Raw genomic sequence first — 13737 nt, 5'->3', positions numbered from 1 at the left:
TTGTGTGTGTTTATGTTTTACTGAGTGCTTATAGGCGATTTCCATCCCAGTATTCAGTTAACTATTTATTTTCTGTGCACATTACATAGACTAGCTAATATTCTACCTACTGCTTGGGACTTTGAGTCTTCAAAATGTCCAATGTCACAGACTGGGACTTACTTTAGAGTCAGTTGTATTTACATTCAGTATGACTTGTTATGATTCAATGTGAAAGAGTATACTGCTCAATAAATAATGATCACTTCACCACCTCTCTTGACATCTAGGCACTTGAGAGTGAGTCAGAGGCAGAATACAGGGACAGTGGAGAGAGGTCCATTGCTGAGGTGAGTGATGAAAGGGAAATGACAGTTGAGAGTAAATTGTGATGTGGACTCTCATCCCAGGATTTTAAGGAAATCAGTGGGGATATTGAACAGGAAACATTTCAGTCAAGGGGCATCATATGACCAATATAGACAGAAGAGCAACATTTATTTGAACATTTAAGTCAATGATACCATTCCTAGGTGAACTTAACATCTGTATGGAGTCAGATCAGTCTCAATATTAATAAATGCTCACAGAAGGATTCACAAATGTATTTTGCGATTTATATATAAATGACTCTCCACAACAATATCTCTCAATGCACTCACAAATATTTATTGTTGTATATAAATGTACAAAAAATGGGCATTTAAACTGCTTTTTATTAATTCAAAGACAGCTCTGAATTAATAATCAAATATGTTTCCTTTCTTTACTACTGGATGAAATTACAAAATGTACCCATAATTTTCCTCATGCTAATAAAGCCACATAAAAGTATCAAACCACCTGTTAAAATGCACCAGAATACAGGAAATCTATATATTTTTTCACCCCCCGTTAAAAATGTCCCCCCCACATTCAGGATGCTTCCTACGACCATGAGCTGGTCCATTGTAAAGGTCAGTCTACCTTAAATGAGCAGTGGGCGATCAGCAGGTGAAAGGCAGGACACGGGAACTTTGTCCTGAGGAGATGTAACGATTATTAAACAAGAAAGTTGTAGAGTCAAGGGGTAAAAAAAAGGAACATTTGTGACTATTAGCGAATCGGTTGCAGGTGGGTGAAATCAGGCTTAGGGAGTAACGTATTGCATGTAACGGCATTAGGTCATCAGGATACAAAATAGGCAAATGTGTTCCCTTAGTTACAGAAGCAAAAACAATCAGATAACAGGTACATTTATGTAAAACAGGATTAAGAGGATAGCAATGATACAAAACATTTAGAAATAAAGAACAATACATCAAATCATCGTATATCTCTATATGGAAACTTGGAGCCCTCAATCCACAATAAAATGGTTCATCAACAGTCAGTGGTTAACGTATAAATCAGAAAATCAGTATGACAAAAACATTAAACATATTGTCCACTTATGTTGATAAAGATGGAGTTCATTTAAGTCTTATATGAATGTTGGGCAACAATGTTAATCAGTCAGGCAGATTTTTCTCATGTGTGAACTGTCATAAGACACTTCACCCGAATTTGCTCCTGTGGGTATTGTCCACAGTACATGTATAATATCAATGTGTACTTGTAAGGCGCCTCGATGACTTTGAGGTGTGAAGATGGGCGGTGTGGCGCAGTGGGCTGTGCATTGATCATCAGATCAAGGGGGCGATACCCGCCTCTGCTTCTGTAAAGCCGTTGTGTCCTTGGGCAAGACACTTCACCTGGATTTGCTCCTGTGGGTATTGTCCACAGTACATGTATAATATATGTGTGTAATGTGTATCTGTAAAGGGTCATGGAAAAAGCACTATAATAAATATAAGAAATTATTATTATTATTATAAGACTTATTCATTGTCCTCTCCATCAGCTTCTGTTTCCATATGTTCAGCTGAGCTGCTTATTGGAGGCTCTGCCTCTCAGTTATCCTCAGTTTGAATTTCATTAAGCTGTGAGGACTGACGACCAACACATTTGTGTTTATTGAAATGATTACGCTATTTAAATATTTGGTCACAAACATTGCAGCTGAATATTTCCTCTCCTGTGTGGACTCTCATGTGTTCCTTTAAATTTCCATTCTGTGAAAAAGCTTTCTCACAAACTGAGCAGCTAAAGGGTTTCTCTCTTGTGTGAACTCTCATGTGTGCCTTTAAATTTCCTCTCAGTGAAAAAGCTTGCATACAGACTGAGCAGCTAAAGGGTTTCTCTCCTGTGTGGATTCTCATGTGTCTCTTTAAACTTCCACTCCGTGAAAAAGCTTTCATACAAACTGAGCAGCTAAAGGGTTTCTCTCCTATGTGGATTCTCATGTGTCTCTTTAAATTTCCACTCCGTGAAAAAGCTTTCATACAGACTGAGCAGCTGAATGGTTTCTTTTCAGCACTACGTCGTGGATCACTGACAGATTCATGTCTATTTTTCAGTGAGTTTTAGTCTGATGCAGGTTCTCTGGTCTCCTTCCAATCAGCACTGTCTTCAGTGTCAGGTTCAGAAGAGTCTTCAGTGTCCGGTTCAGAAGAGTCTCCAGTGTCGTCCTCAGTCTTTGGTTGTAAACTGCTCTCTGGATCTGAGTTCCTGGCTGGTTCTGGTCCTCGACAGTCATCTCCATCAGCTTCTGTTTCCATGTGTTCAGTTTGTCTTTGATGAGGCTGTGAGGACTGAGGTTTCTCTTCATCATCTTCACTCTTCACAGGGTCAGGAGTGAAAGTGGACATGGTAATATCAGCCTCCTCCAGCTCCTGAAGCTGCTCTCCCTCCTGATTGATCTTGAGTTCCTGCTGTTCCTGCTTAATGTGTGGGGGGGGGCTCTGGGTCCTCCTGGTCCAGACTGGTGCTCCACTCCTGCTGGTCAGGGAGAACCTCTTCTTTAACCACCACCAGCTGCTGGACTTCTGCAGGAAACAGGAAACACAGTCAGAAAAAACTGTCAGGATTTATCCTTTAACGTCCACATAAAATCAATTTCAAGGACCGCCTACTTCCATCTACGTAACATTGCAAAAATCAGGCATATCTTGCCTCAAAACGATGCAGAGAAACTAGTCCATGCATTTGTTACTTCAAGGCTGGATTATTGTAACTCTTTATTATCAGGGTGTACCAAGAAGTCAGTTAAGTCTATTCAGCTGATTCAAAATGCTGCAGCACGTGTACTAACCAGAGTTAGGAATAGGGACCACATTACTCCTGTTCTGGCTGCCTTACACTGGCTCCCTATAGAACACAGGATAGAATTTAAAATTATTCTTCTCGCCTACAAAGCCCTTAATGGGCAGGCTCCATCTTACCTTAAAGAACTCATTATACCCTACTGTCCTACTAGGGCATTGCGTTCCAAGAATGCAGGGTTGTTGGTTGTTCCTAGAGTCTCTAAAAGTACAATGGGAGCCAGAGCCTTTTCTTATCAAGCTCCACATTTGTGGAATCAGCTTCCAGTTTGTGTTCAGGCGGCAGACACCCTATTTGTTTTTAAGAGTGCGCTTAAGACCTTCCTTTTTGATAAAGCTTATAGTTTGGGCTGATTAGATTCAGCCCCTAGTTTTGCTGCTATAGGCTTAGTTTGTTGGGGGAAACCTTACTTCTTCCTTCTCTCTGTCTGTACCTGTGTACTCTCATGTTCCGAATAACCCAGCTTCCCCAAATTTCTTTTTGGTGTCTATCTACGCCGGGATCCTGAGTCGTGGCTGATCCTGTTGCTGTGGTCCTGAGTCCTGGATCGCGAGCCCTGGATCTTGAGTCGTGGCTGTGCCTGTTGCTGTGGTCCTGGATCATAAGTGCTGGATGGATATCCTCGTGGATTCATCTTCTCATTATAGACACATGCATTTCCAAACATTTGGACTACCTATGTTGCAAATGTATTATCTTTTCAATTTACACACGGCATCTATTGCACGTCTGTCCGTCCTGGGAGAGGGATCCCTCCTCTGTTGCTCTCCCTAAGGTTTCTCCCATTTTCCCCTTTAAACTGTGGGTTTTCCCCCGGAAGATTTTCCTTGTACGATGTGAGGGTCTAAGGACAGAGGGTGTCGTATTGTCATACTGATATTCTGTACAAACTGTGAAGTCCACTGAGACAAATGTAACATTTGTGATATTGGGCTATATAAATAAACATTGATTGATTGATTGATTGACTATACAAAACATGTCTTAGGTTTTTTGCTTAAAATACCAAACAGATCACCCATTGTAGCCATGCCTCATACCACTCTATTCTAGCCCTGTTCCAAAAAGGCTGATTCTGTGACCATAGCTTTAAATGGAACAGCTGCTGCTAGCCACGCCCCTTTGTAGCGTCATGCAGCTTTCCCCTGCTAAGAGTTTTCTACCTGGAGAAACTCAGCTAAACGCTGCCGTGATTAAATGCCATATTATGTTCCAAACCACTTCAAGCATTATTTCTGAAACAGTATGGAGCTCAAACCTTTCTCTCTCGCAGGGTTTACCGCAAGGACATCTCGTTACACATATTCTCTCCAGTACAGCGTTAGCTCTGAGTGTTAGCATGCTTGCTAATGTAAACACAGACCATATTACTCCCAAAACACGCAGCACATTGTTTCTGATACAGCACATAGCTTGACATGTTCTTTCTTAAGTGTTAACTGCTAGAACAGTGCCATTATATACAACAACTTTACTCTAAGTGCCTCCTTCAGACATCATGCTGAATACACAGACACACAGCTGCGAGAGGGGATTCAGCTAGACCAGTGGCTCCCAACCTTTGTAAACAAACATTGTTTGGTCATACTCACTTAACGGTAAGAAACTCAGCTAACTGAAGATACGATCCATTTTTACCGAAACAAAGCACAAGTCTCATAAGAAGCGTCTAAATGAACCCTGAGCGAAAAAATGCTAAGGCACTTAGCACAGAACTCAAGGTAAAATTACCCTTATTACTTATCGTAACTGCTAATACAAGATATCCGATTAAAGCTGAGATTCCACAGATTCTACAGATATTAGTATCATCACTGAGCGATCAGAACTCGCGACAGGGGAAGCAAACACAGACATCACAACACGTAGCATTACGGAGCAAACACGGGAGATCGTCTCACCTTAGCTGTTATTCCGATCAAAAGTCGTTTTCAATGGCATTAAAACGATAAAAACGCTACTGAAGGTTAATCCATAGGTTCATCCAATGTGTCTGTGTCACTTTGAAATTATTCCTGATAATCCATCATTCCATTTTTATGTCAATAACGGAGATTTCATATTAGCTGCTAATGATAGTCACCAGAGTGTATCGCAGCTTCTGGTTCCGGGGCATTCTGGCTGCGCAGCACTCATTCACCAATGGGTAATGTTTAGATGGATTTGAGGAACTTCCCCTCGATTCTATTGGCTCTAACGGTTAAAAAGAGATGTAAATCATCAAAATCGAACGAGGGGGGCCAGAGATATGGAAAATGCACCCAAATGACCCTAGAAGTGTTTTTTTTTTCCTAAATCTCTCTGAAAAGGTCAATTTTCACTTGTTTTGCATCAATCTTGATACAAGGTAATTATATGTTATAGTTTGGATTCCTAAAGCTTTTAATCTACTATCCCATCATTCAAGGGTGGTTTTCACTATAAGTAATTTTTTTTTTTGGAGCGAACAACTATTCCTTTGCAATGTAGCATCACATTGGATATGCGCTTAACTTGTCCTGGATCGGAATTTTTCCGATCATTTCCCTCGGAGGAGTTTGCAAAAATGTGCTTAAAATGCATGAAAAACGCACATTTTCAAAATGGCCGACTTCCTGGGGGTCGGGGCTAATAAAAGACCATTTGAAATATGTCCGCAGGCAATCCTAAGAGCAATGTGTATACAGCGTTTCGTGAATATCGGAAAAAGTGTATGCGACTAGTTTGGAGTAATTTGTGACATGTAAATCGTCAACAATGGTACATACTCCGTTAGCTAACGAGCTCCTCGTTTGAGCGATCAACTATTCCTTCACAATTTAACATCACATTGGAAATGGGCTGAACTTGTCCTAGATTCAATTTTTTCGATCTTTTCCCTAGGAGGAGTTCGCAAAAATGTGCTTAAAATGCATGAAAAATGCAAATGTTTCCAAATGGCCAACTTTCTCGGGGGCGGGGCTAATGGAAGCCAATTACAAATATGTCCGCAATCCCATGAGGAATGTCTGTGCCAAAATTCGTGAAGTTTGGAGAAACTATATGTGACTACCACACAATAGGGGGCTCCACTGAGCTATTTTAACAAAAAATTAAGATTTAGTTTTTTTACATTCTCGAAAATGTCGTGGGCTGTGATGTGTCCCAAGTTTTGCGTCTGAAGCTAATTTTATGCTGTCGCAATTTAAAAAAAAATGTGTAGGCCTCGCCCATGTTCGGCATTTCTTGCGACACTTTAAATCTCAGTTCATAGTCACCCCCAGAGTATGTCAAAAAAATATATATATTATTTTGTCCATCCGTGCTTGAGCTATACATTTGTGGTGCTTTTGGCACCCCCTATATTCCAAAATGAAAATGTTTTTGTGTGCTTATTCCCCAAGACAGACTGAACCTATACAAAATATGTGATATTTGGATACATTGTTGATGAGTTATGAGCATTTCTTTCTAAGCCCCAACTTTTTGCAAATACGTTTTGATTAATGGCGGCCATATTTATCGACTGAATATGCTCATTTCCTAGGGTAATGTGTGTGACCTTCCACCGATGCTGTATACTAAGTTCGGTGTGGAAAACAAAAAATTGTAATTTAACTGTTTTGAACCTTATGCTAATTTATAAAATTGCATAATGTCGAGCTTGAAGGTTCAAGAGGACCAAATGTAGAGCAGGTCCACCCGGATAAGTGTGCAAAATGTCAGGTCAAACGGTACACATAGGTGGCGCTAGCAAGCATGTTGGACAATTTGAACCCATTGACTCCAGAATGCCAAATTTTTCACCGGTCCTGGCGTCCGTGCAAAATTATACAACTTTTGAAGCGTCCTAAAGCCCTCAAAAACAGGAAACGCCACCAGAATAAGAATAATGGGGAGACCTGCTCAAGTAGGTTCCACATGAAACATTAAAAACATAACAGAGCAACAAAAGGACATCATACAGTAGCATTACAGGGATTACAATTTACATAACTATCCACATGAACAGGTACCAACAGCTTCCGATTCAGTAGCATCCAACCGAGCTTTAAAAACATTTAGTGGCACCAGATTGCTCAGTTTCCATTTTAATTGCAGACTATTCCAGGACAGTGGAGCTGCGCATCTAAATGCTATCTTCCCTAAGACAGTCCTAGCAGTTGGCACATTTAATAAAACCACAGCATGCGATCTCAGGCAGTAGCCACTTACAATTCGCCGTGAGATCAGGGAGCAGATGTAGGATGGAAGTTTCCCTAACATGGCTTTATATATAAAAATGTACCAGTGACTGAGCCTCCGTACAGTTAGCGAAGGCAAACCAGCCCTTGCATACAGGGTACAGTGATGGGTTAATGCTTTACAGTTTGTCACAAATCTCAGTGCACTGTGATACGCAGCATCTAACTTGACCAGGCAATTGGCAGGTGCATTCATATAAATCAAATCACCATAGTCCAGCACAGGTAAAAAGGTCACAGAGACTAGCCTTTTTCTGGCCTCGAGTGAGAAACAGGACTTGTTCCTGTAGAAGAAACCTAGCCTAACCCTCAGTTTTTTAAGCAGGTTATTGACATGACGTTTAAAAGTGAGACAATCATCAAGCCAGATACCAAGGTATTTGTAACAGGCAACCACTTCAAGTTTTAATCCTTGCGTAGTTAAAATATCTAAAACAGGCTCTGGTGTCTTTTTAGCTTTTGAAAAGAGCATTACCTTGGTTTTATCAACATTTAAAAGAAGCTTTAGTTCAGAGAGCTGAGTCTGAATAATGTTAAAAGCAGCTTGCAATTCAACAACAGCCTCCTTAATGGAGGGACGTGCACAGTACATAACGGTATCGTCCGCATAAAAATGTAAGGTTGCTCCATCGACATTTTCACCTAAACTATTGATGTAGATGGAGAATAAAAGTGGACCTAAAACAGAACCTTGAGGAACACCATTAGTAATGTTTAACCACTCAGAAGACAGCCCATCAAAATGCACATTGGGACCTTTCAGAGAGGTAGTTCACAAACCACCCCACTGCATGACTGGATATGCCAATACTGAGTAGCCTCTGCTTTAAGATGCGATGATCGACGGTATCAAACGCTTTGGAAAGGTCAATAAATAGAGCTGCACAGCTCTGCTTATTATCTAAAATACTCGCCACATCATTCACCACTTTCATTGTGGCAGTGATGGTGCTATGTTGCTTTCTGAAGCCTGACTGATGTTTAGACAGGATGTCATTTGTACATAAAAACACCTTTACCTGCTACCCTACTAGGATGGGTTAAAAAGCAGAGGCCAAATTTCACTGTGTGTGCTGTGTGCTCTGCATGTGTGACCATTACAGAGGGTTTCATCCCTCCCTATTCTATTCTATTCTATTCTTCACTCACTAGGCGTTCAAGAACCTTAGCCAGAACTGATCATTTAGAGATGGGCCTATAATTATTTAAAACAGTTGCCTCCCCTCCTTTCAGCAAAGGCAGGACATACGCTGACTTCCACAATTTTGGAATTGTGTTTGTGCTGAGGGAGAGGTTAAAAAGAGTAGTGAGAGGTGGAGCAATAAAATCTGCAGCTATCTTTAAAAAGAAAGGTTCTACGTTGTCCGGGCCGGCCGGTTTCTTAGGATATAACTTGGTTAAAGCTTCACGAACAACATCAACAGTAAAAGGAGTAAAACTAAAAGGGTTTTCCAAAACACGTTTTTCAGAGTCACAGACTGTGGTGTTCACAGAAGCAGAGTTAGTCACAGAATCAAACAGAGAGCCACAGGACACAAAATGCTCATTAAAACAATTTAACATAGTGGCCCTGTCCGATATAGTGCCAGATGCTGTGGTAATGCACGGAGGTAGCTCATTACGGATATCACCAGTGGATATCGATTTTATGGCTTTCCAAAATTTTCCAGGATTATTCAGGTTCTTTGTGGTAACTGACAGATAATACTTAGACTTAGCACTTTTTATTTGTGATGTGAAGATATTTCTTAGCTGCCTAAAGCGTAGCCATTCTACCTCTGAGCCAGATTTCCTAGCCTTTGCCCAGGCCTTGTTTCTCTCATGTAGGAGACTAGATAAGTCAGCAGAAAACCAAGGGTTGTCTCGTCCCTTCACTCTAAATTTACGCAGGGGTGCATGTCTATCTATAATTTCCATAAAACCAAGATAAAAATAAGACCATGCAGTTTCTACATCAGCACACAGATCGATTTTACCCCAATCAAAATCAAACAGATCATGTACAAAACCCTGCTCCACAAAATGTTTTTTGTCTCTCTTACTGATAATGCGAGGTTTAACCTTTTGTACTTTTGTGTCCCTAATTGTGGCTACAACACAGTGATCACTCAGATCATTTGCAAATACTCCCACAGATAAGTATTTATGGGGGAACATTAGTTAAAATTAGATCAATTAAGGAGGATTTATTTGGGGACTTAATGTTAGGGCGAGTAGGACTGTCTATAATCTGAGTAACATTCAGAGAGATACAAAGGTTTTTAAAATCCTCTGACACAGAAGTTAGCCAGTCCCAATTAAAATCACCAAGCAGCACTATTTCCTTGTAGTCAAGTTGAGATAAAAGTTTTGCCAATGAAGATAAAGAGTCCTTGACAGCTGAGGGGGGTCTGTAGCAGCCCACCACCATGAGCTGTTGACCCTTTGCTACTTCAATATTTAAGGCTAAAAATTCGAGTTGTTTACTAATAGATTTGGAAACCATCTTGGTTACACAAAACTTATTTTTCACATAAATGGCAACGCCACCACCTTTTTTAGGACGGTCGGTACGATATACACTATAACCATTTAAGTAGATGTCAGAGGCCAAAATAGATTTATCTAGCCACGTTTCTGATAAGACAATGATATCAGCATCAGTCGAGCTCGCCCAAATGCGGACAAAATCTAACTTAGGTAACAGACTGCGCACATTTAAGTGAATGAATCCCAACCCAGATCTAGAAATAAAATCAGCAGGAGTAGCTATCTGACTACTACTGCTACTGGGCGGTCCAGGGTTTAGTTGTACATTCCCTGATAGTAATAATAGCAAAAAAAACAAGCACCTTTTCCTCTTAACCGACACACATACATTGTCATCTGCTTTAAAGTCAACAGCAAACTCCGCGAAAGTGAGATTAGAGCTCAAGAAGCAGTCCTGAAGAACCATCATAGCAGGCAAGTGAGAAAGACAAACATTTGTCGAACTGAATGTCTGTGACAAGGCAACCAGTAATTGTTTGTGTAAGACATCCGAACCTTTACAGGGGATGTCCACTGCGGGCGGTAGAACAGACCTGAACCCAGTCGACTTCTCAGGATGACGAGAGAACTTCTCATTATCCAAAATAGCTAACAGGCATAGCAGAATCACGATAGGGGCCATTTTCCCAGACCAGCACAGCATCCGGATAGGCACGCAAGCAGGCCCGAAACGTGGAGGCGCTCCGGTCTCTCCGCGATGTCCCCGGTGAAGATCCTCCTCAGCACAGCAGTACAGGATAGGCGAAGCAGGTCCAGCCCGAAACGTAGAGGCGCTCCGGTCTCTCCGCGATATCCCCGTGGTAAAACCTCCTCGGCACCGTAGAGCACGACAGGTGGAGCAGGTGGATACAGGCCTCCGCTACAGCAGGTGTAAAGCAGGCCGCAGCCCGAACGCGAAGCCGCTCCGGTCTCTCCGTTACGTCAAAAGAAACGTACACAATACAGCCCCATACAAGCTCAATGTGTCTGCCTGCTCTCAATAACACTGATGATCAGTATGACAGATGAGCAGATCGCCACTGGGCTTCAGTGGCGTTTTCTCCCGGACTTTCCCAACTTGTTTTTACAGTTTGTTTAGTAGGGTGAGTATCTTTATGGCCCTGTAGATTTGCCCAGTAATTAACAATGAACTGTTTTCTCCTCAAAAAATTGGTATTCCTCCGACCTCTACCTGAAGTGCAGACACTGGTGTAGATCTGACTGCCCCACAGCATATCCTTAGTGCTTGTGCCTGGACTCTATCTAATTTTTGAAGAGAAGAGTATGCAGCTGAACCATACACTATTAGTACGTATTCAATAGGTGCGTTCACACCGGAGTACTTTGGTGTACTTTTCCCACAATAGTTCATCAGAACTACGATATATTTGCGTTCACACCAAAAAGCCCCAGGAACTAAAGTAGCTCAACTTAGTTCGCGAGACTCGCTTTTCAGTCCCTGCTACAGAGCAGGGTCTGTCGTGGGAGAAAGTAGTTCCTACGTTTGATTGGCTGTGCGGAATGCAAACCACGCCCCGTACAACTCCAGAAAAGTTGTATAAAGCAGCCATTTTACTTGCACGCATTAAAATCTCAGCGTAGCGAAGAGATATTTTTTTTGCAAAACCAGCAGTTGGCATTATGACAACACCGAAGAGATCAGTGGAGCGATGGACCGATGATGATGTTTCGGCGCTGCTTGATATTTACGCGGACGACGCGATCCAGGCACTTCAGCTCAAGGCAGTTTCCAACGCGAAAATGTATGAGTGCATTTCGCAGGAGTTAGCGGCCATCGGGATCATTCACGGCGCTAAATCATGCCGGGACAAGATCAAGAAGCTTAAGCAGGACTTCAAAAAAATAAAAGACCACAATAACAAGAGTGGTAACGGTCGGAAAACCAGCAAGTGGTATGATCGTTTGAATGCGTTGCTTGGCCACAGACCGTCATACCTCGGCACCGCGCATACCATCGCCTCGAGCACGACGGGGTGGGAGGATGCAATGGCGGGGGAATTGTCCAAGCACGACGACGACGAATTAGGTAAAATATACTACATGCACTGCACTGTTTTAATCTGCACAATAATGGTCACATATGTACTTCTAAGGCTCGGTAGATCGAGCTAGCCATGCTCTGCTGAATTGGCTAACAGCTAGCTAGCTAATCTCGGCCGCTATCTCATTTGCTTCACTAACTCATGGCACTAATCGAATGTAAAATATACTACATGCACTTTACTGTTTTAATCTGCACAATACTGGTCTCAGATGTACTTTTATTTGCTCGGTAGATTGAGTTAGCAATGCTAGGTTGAATTGGGTAACACTGTTAGCAGGCCACAACATAGCTAGCTAATAACAGCTAGCTAGCTCACTAGCTATTCTTCCGCTATAAAAACGTTTTGACTTGTGAATAAGTGTGCCATGTTCTGTAATTTGCTTCACTAACTCATGGCACTAATCGTGTGTTTCAGGCAACGTGGTGTTTCCCCTGGAATTGGAAATCAGTGAGATTTACCCTCCGGAAATCCACGGAAGTGCCTCCTCATCTCCCGTTCCAACAACCAAACGCAAAGGTACATATAAACACACTGTAACTACTCTGGCCTTGAAAGAAGGTTACGCATCGAACTGATGTCCACTAATCACGTTTATTTATTTCTTGGTACAATCATGAAACACCGTGAACATACATCGTTTACACTTTTCGCGCCCTTTTCACTCTCTCACAAACGTAAACATCCGGGGCTAGAGGTCACATGACTTCCGGTAAGAAAGCTCTTAATCATTTTTGGACAAAATAAAATTCTAGCATACATCAAGCACAAAACAATAAATAAGGGCACTTTGAGCGTCAGCTAGATAGATAGATAGATCGTACTTTATTGATCCCAAATTGGGAAATTGTTTTTGTTACAGCAGCATAAAAGGCATTTTACAATAAAACAAAAATATACAAGAATAGAAATAAAATAAAATAAAATATAAAATAAAATATAAAATATACATGTCAAAATACAAAATAGAAAATATACATACAGATATTATATATATATATATATATATATATATATACAAATATATATATATTCAAAATATATGGAATTATGGAGTATTAAATATGAAACAGATTAGGTGTGAGTAAAATATACAAGGTGGTTTTATTTCTAGAGAAACTATGGAGCAGAGAGTTCTCTTCCAGCCAGAGGTGATTTGTTGTACAGTGTTATTGCAGTGGGCAGGAATGTTTTCCAGTATCTGTCCTTGTGACAGGGGAGCTGCAGCAGTCTGTTGGAGAAGGAGCTCCGTTGACTGTCCAGCTGCAGGTGAAGAGGATGGGTGGGGTTATCCATGATGGACAACAGCCTGTTCAGTGTCCTCCTCTCCACCACAGCTTCAAAGGGTTCCAGCTTGATGCCGATGACTGACCCAGCTTTCCTGATCAGTTTATTGATCCTGCTGGTGTCACCGGCTCTGATGCTGCCCCCCCAGCAGACTGCAGCAAAGAAGAGTGCACTAGCCACAACAGACTGATAGAAGATCTCCAGCATCTTACTGCATACGTTGAAGGATCTCAGCTTCCTCAGAAAATAGAGTCGGCTCATCCCCTTCTTGTACACAGCGTCAGTGTTGATCCTCCAGTTCAGCCCATTGTCTAAGTGCACTCCCAGGTACTTGTAGACCTCCACAACTGCCACATCCTCTCCCAGAATGCACAGGGGCAGAGGAGGAGATGTCCTCTTCCTCCTGAAATCAATGACCATCTCTCTGGTCTTGGCCACATTCAAAAGCAGATGATTTCTTCCAGTCCACTCAACAAAATCACCTACCAGCGCTCTGTACTCCTCCTCCCGTCCAT

At 41.7% G+C, this 13737-nt stretch overlaps 1 protein-coding gene across 1 annotated transcript in view; it reads right to left on the bottom strand.

Annotated features, from left to right (window-relative positions):
* Window positions 1–13737, bottom strand: part of LOC117478760 (gastrula zinc finger protein XlCGF71.1-like) — a 41525-nt gene that overhangs the window by 8625 nt on the left and 19163 nt on the right. Inside the window, exon 3 of the mRNA XM_034125664.1 lies at window positions 2130–2303. Within this exon, the coding sequence (XP_033981555.1) occupies window positions 2130–2303 (174 nt within the window). The remainder of the gene's footprint in view (window positions 1–2129; window positions 2304–13737) is intronic.

The sequence above is a fragment of the Trematomus bernacchii genome, unplaced genomic scaffold, assembly GCF_902827165.1.
Source record: "Trematomus bernacchii unplaced genomic scaffold, fTreBer1.1, whole genome shotgun sequence".
NCBI lineage: Eukaryota > Metazoa > Chordata > Actinopteri > Perciformes > Nototheniidae > Trematomus > Trematomus bernacchii.
The sequence above is the reverse complement of the archived record's forward strand: the minus strand, read 5'-3'. Positions and strand labels throughout refer to the sequence as shown.